At 46.6% G+C, this 12,733-nt stretch overlaps 1 protein-coding gene across 2 annotated transcripts in view; it reads left to right on the forward strand.

Moving 5' to 3' along the window:
- The window catches only part of LOC140204906 (matrix metalloproteinase-17-like), a 63,277-nt gene that overhangs the window by 23,539 nt on the left and 27,005 nt on the right, over positions 1-12,733 (forward strand). For both annotated transcript variants that reach the window (XM_072271839.1, XM_072271841.1), the window contains one exon: positions 6,455-6,631. In XM_072271839.1, coding sequence (XP_072127940.1) covers positions 6,455-6,631 — 177 coding nt within the window. The remainder of the gene's footprint in view (positions 1-6,454; positions 6,632-12,733) is intronic.

The following is a 12,733-nucleotide window of genomic DNA, read 5'->3' on the forward strand; positions in this document are numbered from 1 at the left end:
GCAAACACGTTCCTCAATCGTAATATACCCCGGATTGCACCAACCGTTGTTATCCGGAACAGTAAGCACGAAACTCCTTTACGCTTACCACTCTCGGTGCACTTCCGGTCAGCCGGAACGGTATTACCCACTGAACTCCTCTTCTCCAAAAGTCTCTGTTGTCTCGACCCGGTCCTCTTTCCTCAGCTTTGTGATCCCCCTCTGCATCCTCTGTGTGTTTTCCTCCGGATTTCAGCAGAGGTGTCTGCTGCTCCGTTAGCTAAGCCAGCCAGGATTTGCTGGTCCATGAAGTACACAGTGTGACCTTGCTTCTGTCCCGCGTGTCGGGATGTAACCATTTCCAGCGCTAAAGAAAACCCAAATAAAACTCTCTCTACCAGCATGTTAGAGAGGGTGCAGCTTCGACGTGTTACCCTGAGAAAAAAACATGTTACCGTGTTATGTTATCTTTTAACGTAAATTAAAAAGTAAGAAGAAGAAAGTAAAAGAATAGATCGGAACGGCTGTACCAGGCTGCATGCACGACCGGCGCATACGCACTAAGCACTATCTAATATCTAATATCTAATAATATCTAATTAAACCTTCTCCTGTGTATTCACACCCTTCCTGTGATGACCAGAACTGGACATCGTGCCCCAGCGTTTTACAAAATTGCACCACAGTCTCTCTACTTTAATGTTCTCTGCCTGGATAGTGAAGGCAGGGTCTTCCTCGTTACCTTATCTACCTCTGCTTTCACTATCAGGACTCGTACACATAGGTCCCTCTGTTCCTCAGTAATTCCAAGAAGCCTGCCATTCATTGGATATATCCTTCCCTTTTAGAATGCCCAAAATGTATAATCTCTTCCGAACCTGGATTAAATTTCACCTGCCCAACATACACAGTGATCAGTTCAGATAATAATTTCCACCTGTCCTCACCACTAATTATCATGTCATCAGCAGACCTACTAACCACGGCTCCGACATCTATATCTAACTGGTTAATATGTATGACAAGCAGGAAGAGTCTCTGTTCCACTGCTGGTGATGGGTATAAAAGCAACACTACTGGTATCCAGCTAACTTTGAGTCCACTTTAACAAATTACCTTGAATCTAACCTTTTTAGACCAGCCATGCAGGTTCGTACGTAAAGTTGTATAGCACAGTAACAGGTTCATGCTAACCAACTTGCTACCTAGGCTAATTCCATCTGCCTACATTTGATCCAAATCCCACTAAACCTTTCTGATACGTGCAACTGCCCAAATCAACATCTCCTCTAATTTTTTATACAGCTGCGTGGACCAGCATGTTTTTACATGGCCTGAAAACTGTGTGGCACTTGAATAAAACACTACATAAAAGACAATTCCAGCTGCATGGCAATGAAGGCTATGTGCGTGGGAGCATTTTAGTTACCACATGGTCGCACAGATGCGCAACTTAGAGGGAATAGTGATCCAAATGTCTTTTAAGCATTTGAACTGTCCCCTCCTCTACCACTTTCTCTTTCCCATCACTGATATCAGCTCACTGAGCTCCCTGTCTTGTCTCTGCAGCCCTTCTTAAATAATGGTATGGTGTTAACCACTCTCTCAGTTACCTTATCTGTAGCTAACAATGATGCAAATGTCTCTGCCAGGGCCCCAGCAATTACTTCTCTTACTTCCCATAATGTCCTGGGATGCACTTGGTCAGATCCCAGGGATTTATCCACCTTTATATGCTTTAAGTCTGCCGGCATCTCCTCTTTTGTATGTTTCAGTATTCGCTTCCCTGAATTCCCTAGGTTCCATGACTTTCTCCACAGTAAACACTGACAAGAAGTATTCATTTTAAGGCCTGCCTGTCTCTCGTGGCTCCACACATAGACAACCACACTGATCCTTAAGAAGGCTTGTTCCCTCCTTTGTTACGTGAAGCCATGGGAGCAGGTGGTGGATGGTCGTATGAGCAGCTGGTGCAGGTCACAAGTCCTGGTTCTGCGACCACTGACACCAGGCAGACAATCTCTGAAGAATATTGATAATAGCTGGGGTCACCCATTTTGTAAAGACGCTGCTCAGAAGAAGGCAATGGCAAACCACTTCTGTAGAAAAATTTGCCAAGAACAATCATGGTTATGGAAAGATGATCATCCATGTGATATGGCATGGCACATGATGATGATGTCATATGGCACGGCCCATGATGATGATGTCATACGGCACGGCACATAATGAATGAATACCTTATAGCATGCCCCTTTATCTCATCTGCCAAAGCTATTTCATGCCCTCATTTTGCCCTCCTAGGTTCATTCTTACAGTATATGTACCTGTAAACCTCATACACCTCAAAGCATTCACAATCTCTACTTCCTACACCTAATACAGACCTCCTCCTTTTCCCTGACCAGAGTCTCATTACATAGAAACATAGAAAATAGGTGCAGGAGTAGGCCATTCAGCCCTTCGAGCCTGCACCGCCATTCAGTATGATCATGGCTGATCATCCAACTCATTATCCCTACTCCTTCACTCGGAAAGGAATACGTCAGCCCTGAACTCCCCCACCTCGTTTTTAAAAGCCTCCCACTAGCCAGATGTTTCTCTGCCTGCAAACAGCCTGCCCCATTCAACCTTTACAAGCTCCTGTCCAAAAGCACCAGAAGTAGCCTTTGCTCAACTTAGGACTAACTTCTGGACCAGTCAAAACGTGTTCCATCACTATTTAAAAACTAACAGAATTATGGCCGGTCAACCCAAACTGCGTCCCCTACTGACACATCAGTCACATGTCCTGCCTTATTTCCTAAGAGGGAGTCAAGTGTTTTCCTCCTTTCTGGTACATCCATTACATAGTACAGCTGGTTAAAACTTTTGCGAATGTACTTAACAAAATCCACCCCATCCAAGTCCTAAAGCCAGTCGATTTTGGGGAAATTAACATCAACTACTACTGAAACACTATTATTGCACACCTATCTGAGATCTCCCTACGTATTTGCTTCTCTGATTTGTGCTGTTTATTGGGGATCCTATTGTACAATCCTAAGAAAATGACACCCCCCTCATCTTATTTCTGTATTCCATTCATATAAGCCTCACTAGATGAACTTCCAGGAATATCCCCTCTAAGTACTACTGCCGTGATAACCTCCTTAATTAAAAATGCAATTCTCCTTCCACTTCCACCCTGCTGGTAGCATCCGTATCCCAGAACACTGAGCTGCCAGTCCTGCCCATCTCCGAACCAGCAATAATGTCCCATTCCCATGTCCCGAATTCATCCGCCTCACCTGTCAGGCTTCCTGCATGAAAATAAATGCTGTTTATTCCTTCAACCTCTCTCGCTCCTGTCCTGTCCCCGCTGGCTTGTTCACTTTAGTGTTTTACTTTACTTTACTTTGCCTCAATTTCCTCACCTACCACACTACTGCTCCGGGTACCCCCTCTCCCCAACCCCCTGCCACACTAGCTTAAATCCTCCTGTGTATACTGAGTAATTCTCCCCATCTGGGATATCGGTTCCCTTCCAGCTCAGGTGCAACCTGACCCTCTGGGCCCCTGTGCCAGGAGAGATCCCAATGACTCAAGAACCTGAACTGTTCCCTCCTGCCCCAGCTCCTCAGGAACACATACATTGATCTCCCACCTCTCCCTGATCCTTAGAGGCACATACGTCCACCTCCTACCTACCCCAGCTCCTCAGAGACACATACGTCTACCTCCCACCTCTCCCAGCTCCCCGGGGACACATTCAGTGACCTCCCTCCTCCCGCAGCTCTTCAGGAACACGTTGGCCTTCCCTAGTCTAGCCATACCCTCACTACCAAGTGGTACCAGGAGCCATCGTTATGTGCCATGTCATATGATGCAGGCGATCGTGGCTCTGACCGTGATTGTTCTCGGCAAATTTTTCTACAGAACTGGTTTGCCATTGCAGCCTTCTGGCCAGGTGCCAGGAGAAAACCAGAGTTCACATCCTGCTTTTGAACCTTCTGCCTAATTCCCCTATTTCCATTCTGCAGGACCATTATTTTCTCTGCTAGTGTCATTGACACCAATTTGTATAAAAGTCTTCAGCTGGAGACTGCATCAGCTGCGCTGAGCTGAGCACTATACAGAATTTTGTTACTACTTTGAAAAACTTGATCAAATTGATCAGTATGGGTCTCCCAGTGGAAAAGTAAAAACCATACTGACCTTCTTTGATCTAACCCTTACCTTCCCAAGCGTTGAACAGTCCTGTCCCTCTAAATCTTTTCCACTGATTGAGGGCAGAGGATTAAGGAGAGAGGAAAAACATTTAATAGGAAGCTGGTGGTGCTTATATGGAATGAGGTGTCAGAAGAAGCCTGGACGGGCATGGATGAGTTTGCTTTCGTATGACTCCATGACTTCCCTACCTGGGTATCTGCTGAGGAAGTCCATGAGGCCGGGTTGGAGAGTTGGCAAGGGTTGTGGACAAAGGTCAGCACTTGGCTGGAGCTTTGGACGGGACTATGCTGTGTACTTCCTGTCAGATGTCTTAAACCAGTTGCAGGCCTCCATGATGTCTACCTAGCTTTTGCCACCAAGATCCAGAGGAGGTTTGTTGATTTCCTCCGCAGCAGGAGGTTCCGATTTTCCTGGAATGTGACAGGTCCGTCTGTGTCAATCACTAAGCTGTGACTCACTCTCTTACAGAGATACCTGTAATGTAAATCTCCCCCACCCCTGGGGCGTGCCCTCATGAGATTTCTCTCTGGCGGGGGGAGCTGCCTTCAAGGTGACGGGCGACTCCCAACAGCAAGCATTGGCTGTGCGAGGGCACGGTTACCTCCTGTGATACTGCCCCCAGTGGGTGGAGGGGATGGTTCTGACTGTAGGAAGGATGTGAATGGTGGGGGTGTAAGCCAGGTGATGTTCACTTTGGGAAGCCCACCAGGTTGGCTGTCATGTATGGAGTTGTACCAACCGAGGAAATGTCAGGGTTAAGTTTTTTACGTGAGTGAGTGGAATGGGTTGCCGGCAACGGTGGTGGAGGTGGATACGATAATGTCTTTTAAGAGACTCCTGGATAGGTACATGGAGCTTAGAAAAATAGAGGGCTACGGTAACCCTAGGTAATTTCTAAAGTAAGTACGTGTTCGGCACAGCATTGTGGGCCGAAGGGCCTACATTGTGCTGTAGGTTTTCTATGTTTCTAACCTTCCCTTGGTCAGCCTGTTCTCCTGCCCGCCCTGCTCGGGAGCCGGTCACACGACTTAAACTTGCTTGGAAATTCCATAGCGTCCAGTAAATGGCTTCCGGCATGAGTCTAGACGCGTGATGATTCTGTTCAGTTACCTGGTGAGGAAGGGGGGCCACGACTGGAGTCCTCCCACTTTCTGGGTTAGCTAATTGACATCCTGTCTGCTGTAGTTTCGTGAGCCTAGGCGGACCCATCTACCAAAGCAGATGAGACGTTGTCTCTGCTCTTTGAGCCCTTGAAATGGCTGCTTCTCATGATTTGACTGGCGTTTGGTCTCCAATGAAAAGGAAGGGTGGATCTGACGGGGAATTTCCTGGTCTGTCTACTCTTAGGCTCAGCCAGGATGGCCATTCCCAGTTCTGGGCAGCGGGTCACTTCTGGGGTGAGTGGGAGTTGGGTGGATCCATCCAGTCTGACTGCAAGGTCTCCCTGGACAGCGATTGTGTTACATTCACTGCGGGGTAGGAAACTACCAGGACTGGTAGCCATCGTGGCAAATGGGATGTATAGTGGGCAGGGAGGACAATACCTTCATTTAATAGTTGGGGTCAATGAGTCATACAGCACAGAAACAGGCCTTTTGGCCCAACTCTTCAATACTAGCCATTCTTCCCATCTAAGCCTGCATTTCACTCTAAACCTTTCCCATCCATTTACCTGTCCGAGTGCCTTTTACATGTTGATGCTGTACCTGGGTAAATAAGCTCCCCCGAGGTCCATTTTAAATTTTTCACCACTCACCTTAAACTTACGACCTTTTAGATTTTTGGTTCTCGTCCCCTGGGAAAATGCCCGTGCGCATTTACCCTAGCTCTGCCCCTCGCGATTTTATACACATCGATAAGTTTGCCCCTCCATCTCTGACATTCGCAACCTCTCCCTGTAACTCGGGCAACATTCCCGTAAATCTTCATCGCATACTTTCCAGCTGCTGTGTAGGATGACGGCCAAAACTGTACACACGGTGCAGCCTCACCAACATCTTGTACAGGTGAAACATCCCAGTCTGTATTGTTCAATTCCCTGACGGATGCAGGACAGGGTTCTGAACCTCTCCTTAACTGCCCTGTCCACCTGTGTATGGTTGTCTACCTATCTGATTTCTTCCAACATAAAACAACATATGCTTGGTAAAGAGTAAATTCCTTGTGGGATCGTAGAACCCAGGTACAGGTATGAAGATGGTCACATTGATTCAGGGTGAAACCTCCATTCTGATTTGTGTATCCCTTGGTCCTTGTAACCCAGGTGAAAAAGGTACAGACCTGTTTGCTGTTGCCATCCACGAGTTTGGACACGCAGTTGGCCTCAGCCACTCCTCTGCCGGACAATCGATAATGAAGCCCTACTACCAGGGTCCCGCCGGAGATGTACGGAGTTATCAACTACCTCAAGATGACGTCTATGGGATTGAACAACTGTATGGTTAGTGTCCTCCTGCAACAGAAATAATCCTCCCTACTTCCCAAATTTCCCTCTTGTTTGTCTCCAGTCTCTCCTCAAACAACTGTCTCTCAACGTCTCTCACCTCATCTAAAATCTCTCCTTCCCTCTATCTCTTGTCACTCAGTTTCTCTGTCTCCATATGTAGTGTTGCTTCCCGATATCTCAGTGAGTCCCTTGTGCATCTCTCTCCTGCCATTTCATCATTCCTTGTGGAAAAAATATGTCCCACAAATCTTCTTTCAACTTTCCTCCCCTCACCCTAGATTCATGGCCTCCAGTATTAGACATTCAAACCTGGGAAAAAGATACCCGTTTTCTATCTTGCCTACTATGTACCTTTAAATTTTTATCACGTCTCACTGACAGAGTGACTGGTGGACCACTCTTAGTCTGGCCTCTACCCTTTGACCTGTTTGGCATGGGTAACCCTACCATGAGCCAATGCTTAAAGCCTTGATTCTGGCCAACATAGATCTCCGGGTTATTGAGTCATAGTCATACTTTATTGATCCCGGGGGAAATTGGTTTTCGTTACAGTTGCACCATAAATAATAATTACTAATAGAATCATAAATAGTTAAATAGTAATGTGTAAATGATGCCAGTAAATTATGAAATAAGTCCAGGACCAGCCTATTGGCTCAGGGTGTCTGACCCTCCAAGGGAGGAGTTGCAAAGTTTGATGGCCACAGGCAGGAATGACTTCCTATGACACTCAATGTTGCATCTCGGTGGAATGAGTCTCTGGCTGAATGTACTCCTGTGCCCACCCTGTACCTTATGTAGTGGGTGGGAGACATTGACCAAGATGGCATGCAACTTAGACAGCATCCTCTTTTCAGACACCACCGTCAGAGAGTCCAGTTCCATCCCCACAACATCACTGGCCTTACGAATGAGTTTGTTGATTCTGTTGGTGTCTGCTACCCTCAGCCAGCTGCCCCAGCACACAACAGCAAACATGATAGCACTGGCCACCACAGACTCATAGAACATCCTCAGTATCGTCCGGCAGATGTTAAAGGACCTCAGTCTCCTCAGGAAATAGAGACGGCTCTGACCCTTCTTGTAGACAGCCTCAGTGTTCTTTGACCAGTCCTGTTTATTGTCAATTCGTATCCCCAGGTATTTGTAATCCTCCACCATGTCCACACTGACTCCCGGATGGAAACAGGGGTCACCGGTACCTTAGCTCTCCTCAGGTCTACCACCAGCTCCTTAGTCTTTTTCACATTAAGCTGCAGATAATTCTGCTCACACCATGTGACAAAATTTCCTACCGTGGGCCTGTAATCAGCCTCATCTCCCTTGCTGATGCATCCAACTATGGCAGAGTCATCAGAAAACTTCTGAAGATGACAAGACTCTGTGCAGTAGTTGAAGTCCGAGGTGTAAATGGTGAAGAGAAAGGGAGACAAGACAGTCCCCTGTGGAGTCCCAGTGCTGCTGGTCACTCTGTTGGACACAGTGTTGCAAGCACACGTACTGTAGTCTGCCAGTCAGGTAATTAAGAATCCATGATACCAGGGGAGCACCCACCTGCATCGCTGTCAACTTCTCCCCCAGCAGAGCAGGGCGGATGGTGTTGAACGCACTGGAGAAGTCAAAAAACATGACCCTCACAGTGCTCGCTGGCTTGTCCAGGTGGACGTAGACACGGTTCAGCAGGTAGACGGTGGCATCCTCAACTCCTAGTCGGGGCTGCTAGGCGAACTGGAGGGGATCTAAGTGTGGCCTGACCATAGGCCAGAGCAGCTCCAGAACAAGTCTGTCCAGGGTCTTCATGATGTGGGAGGTCAATGCCATCAGTCTGTAGTCATTGAGGCCGCTGGGGCGCGGCATCTTCGGCACAGGGACGAGGCAGGATGTCTTCCACAGCACAGGAACCCTCTGGAGCCTCAGGCTCAGGTTGAAGACATGGCGAAGTACTCCACATAGCTGAGTTGCACAGGCTTTGAGCACTCTGGTACTGACACCATCCGGTCCTGCAGCTGTGCTTGGATTGAGACGTTTCAGCTGTCTTCTCACCTGTTCAGCCCGTGAAGCCCACTGTGGTGGTTTCGTGTGGGGGAGGGGTATAGTCATGAGAGCAGGGTGGGGGACTGTGAGGAGGGGTAGGAGGGGAGAGTGGAATATGTGTTGGTTGGGGGCCGACAACAGATGGCTCATGTGGGGGATGGACAGGGGTCACAATGTCAAATCTGTTAAAGAACAGGTTAAGTTCATTGGCCCTGCCCACACTGCCCTCAGCTCCTCTGTTGCTAGTTTGCCGGAATCCAGTGATGGTCCTCATCCCCCTCCAGACCTCTCTCATGTTGTTCTGCTGGAGTTTCCACTCAAGCTTCCTCCTGTACCTGTCTTTAGCCTCCCTGATCCTGGCTTTCAGGTCCCTCTGTATTGCCCTCAGTTCCTCCCTATTTCCATCTCTAAATGCCCTCTTTTTAGCGGTCAGGATGTCCTTAATATGATATAGTTGGGATCACAGAGACATGGCTTCAGGGTGACCAAGGATGGGAGCTCAACAATCAGGGATATTCAATATTCAGGAGGGATAGACATAAAAGAAAAGGAGGTGGGGTAGCATTGCTGGTTAGAGAGGAGATTAACGCAATAGAAAGGAAGGACATTAGTCGGGAGGATGTGGAATCGATATGGGTAGAGCTGCATAACACTAAGGGGCAGAAAACGCTGGTGGGAGTTGTGTACAGTCCACCTAACAGAAGTAGTGAGGTTGGGGATGGTATTAAACAGGAAATTAGAAATGTGTGCAATAAAGGAACAGCAGTTATAATGGGTGACTTCAATCTACATATAGATTGGGTGAACCAAATTGGTAAGGGTGCTGAGGAAGAGGATTTCTTGGAAAGTATGCGGGATGGTTTTTTGAACCAACATGTCGAGGAACCAACTAGAGAGCAGGCTATTCTAGACTGGGTATTGGGTAATAGTGACCATAATATGGTGGAATTCTTTATTAAGATGGAGAGTGACATAGTTAATTCAGAAACAAGTGTTCTGAATTTAAAGCAGGGTAACTTTGAAGGTATGAGACGTGAATTAGCTAAGATAGACTGACAAATGACACGTAAAGGATTGACGGTGGATATGCAATGGCAAGCATTTAAAGGTTGCATGGATGAACTACAACAATTGTTCATCCCAGTTTGGCAAAAGAATAAACCAGGGAAGGTAGTGCACCCGTGGCTGACAAGAGAAATTAGGGATAGTATCAATTCCAAAGAAGAAGCATACAAATTAGCCAGAAAAAGTGGCTCACCTGAGGACTGGGAGAAATTCAGAGTCCAGCAGAGGAGGACAAAGGGCTTAATTAGGAAGGGGAAAAAAGATTATGAGAGAGAACTGGCGGGGAACATAAAAACTGACTGTAAAATCTTTTATAGATATGTGAAAAGAAAAAGATTGGTTAAGACAAATCTGGGTCTCCTACAGACAGAAACAGGTGAATTGATTATGGGGAGCAAGGACATGGCAGACCAATTGAATAATTACTTTGGTTCTGTTTTCACTAAGAAGGACATAAATAATCTTCCGGAAATAGTAGGGAACTGAGGGTCCAGTGAGATGGAGGAACTGAGGGAAATGCATGTTAGTAGGGAAGTGGTGTTAGGTAAATTGAAGGGATTAAAGGCAAATAAATCCCCAGGGCCAGATGGTCTGCATCCCAGCGTGCTTAAGGAAGTAGCCCAAGAAATAGTGGATGCATTAGTGATAATTTTTCAAAACTCTTTAGATTCTGGACTAGTTCCTGAGGATTGGAGGGTGTCTAATGTAACCCCACTTTTTAAAAAAGGAGGAAGAGAGAAACTGGGGAATTATAGACCGGTTAGCCTAACATCGGTGGTGGGGAAAATGCTAGAGTCAGTTATCAAAGATGTGATAACAGCACATTTGGAAAGCGGTGAAATCATCGGACAAAGTCAGCATGGATTTGTGAAAGGAAAATCATGTCTGACGAATCTCACAGAATTTTTTGAGGATGTAACTAGTAGAGTGGATAGGGGAGAACCAGTGGATGTGGTATATTTGGATTTCAAAAGGCTTTTGATAAGGTCCCACAAAGGAGATTAGTGTGCAAACTTAAAGCACACAGTATTGGGGGTAAGGTATTGATGTGGATAGAGAATTGGTTGGCAGACAGGAAGCAAAAAGTGGGAATAAACGGGACCTTTTCAGAATGGCAGGCAGTGACTAGTGGGGTACTGCAAGGCTCAGTGCTGGGACCCCAGTTGTTTACAATATATATTAATGACTTAGACGAGGGAATTAAATGCAGCATCTCCAAGTTTGCAGATGACACGAAGCTGGGCGGCAGTGTTAGCTGTGAGGAGGATGCTAAGAGGATGCAGGGTGACTTGGGTAGGTTGGGTGAGTGGGTAAATTCATGGCAGATGCAATTTAATATGGATAAATGTGAGGTTATCCAGTTTGGTGGCAAAAACAGGAAAACAGATTATTATCTGAATGGTGGACGATTAGGAAAAGGGGAGGTGCAACGAGACCTGGGTGTCATTATACACCAGTCATTGAAAGTGGGCATGCAGGTACAGCAGGTGGTGAAAAAGGCGAATGGTATGCTGGCATTCATAGCAAGAGGATTCGAGTACAGGAGCAGGGAGGTACTACTGCAGTTGTACAAGGCCTTGGTGAGACTACACCTGGAGTATTGTGTGCAGTTTTGGTCCCCTAATCTGAGGAAAGACATCCTTGCCATAGAGGGAGTACAAAGAAGGTTCACCAGATTGATTCCTGGGATGACAGGTCTTTCATATGAAGAAAGACTGGATGAACTGGGCTTGTACTCGTTGGAATTTAGAAGATTGAGGGGGGATCTTATTGAAACATATAAAATCCTAAAGGGATTGGACAGGCTAGATGCAGGAAGATTGTTCCTGATGTTGGGGAAGTCCAGAATGAGGGGTCACAGTTTGAGGATAAAGGGGAAGCCTTTTAGGACTGAGATTAGGAAAAACTTCTTCACACAGAGAGTGGTGAATCTGTGGAATTCTCTGCCACAGGAAACAGTTGAGGCCAGTTCATTGGCTATATTTAAGAGGGAGTTAGATATGGCTCTTGTGGCTAAAGGGATCAGGGGGTATGGAGGGAAGGCTGGTACAGGGTTCTGAGTTGGATGATCAGCCATGATCATACTGAATGGCGGTGCAGGCTCGAAGGGCCGAATGGGCTATTCCTGCACCTATTTTCTATGTTTCTATGTTTAATGTCCTTTGTCACCCATGGCTTGTTATTTGAATAACAAAGGACAGTTCTCGTCGGAACATTGCAGTCCACACAGAAGTTGATGTAATCAGTGATGCATTCTGTGAGCCCATCAATATCCTCTCCATGTGGCTCACAGAGTCATGTGAGACATGTGAGCCTCCAAACCATGACAAGACTGTGGTCCTGTTGGAGTATCCAACAGAAGATCCTTCACAATTTCTGCCTCTGTCTCTCCAGAGAAAAATGACCCAAGTTTGTCCAACCTATGAAAGTAAGCATGCAGGTACAGCAGGCAGTGAAGAAAGCTAATGGCATGCTGGCCGTCATAACAAGGGGAATTGAGTATAGGAGCAAATAGGTCCTTCTGCAGTTGTACAAGGCCCTGGTGAGACCACACCTGGAGTATTGTGTGCAGTTTTGGTCTCCAAATTTGAAGAAGGACATTCTTGCTGTTGAGGAAGTGCAGCGTAGGTTCACAAGGTTAATTCCCAGGATGGTGGGACTGTCATATGTTGAAAGATTGGAGCGACTGGGGTTGTATACACTGGAATTTAGAAGGATGAGAGGGGATCTGACTGAAACATATAAGATTATTAAGGGATTGGACACGCTGGAGGCAGGAAACATGTTCCTGATGTTGGGGGAGTCCAGAACCAGAGGCCACAGTTTAAGAATAAGGGGTAGGCCATTTAGAACGGAGTTGAGGAAAAACTTTTTCACCCAGAGAGTGGTGGATATGTGGAATGCTCTGTCTCAGAAGGCAGTGGGGGCCAAGTCTCTGGATGTTTTCAAGAAAGAGATGGGTAGAGCTCTTAAAGATAGAGGAATCAAAGGTTATGG

Source organism: Mobula birostris, chromosome 11 (assembly GCF_030028105.1).
Source record: "Mobula birostris isolate sMobBir1 chromosome 11, sMobBir1.hap1, whole genome shotgun sequence".
Classification (NCBI taxonomy): Eukaryota; Metazoa; Chordata; class Chondrichthyes; order Myliobatiformes; family Myliobatidae; genus Mobula; species Mobula birostris.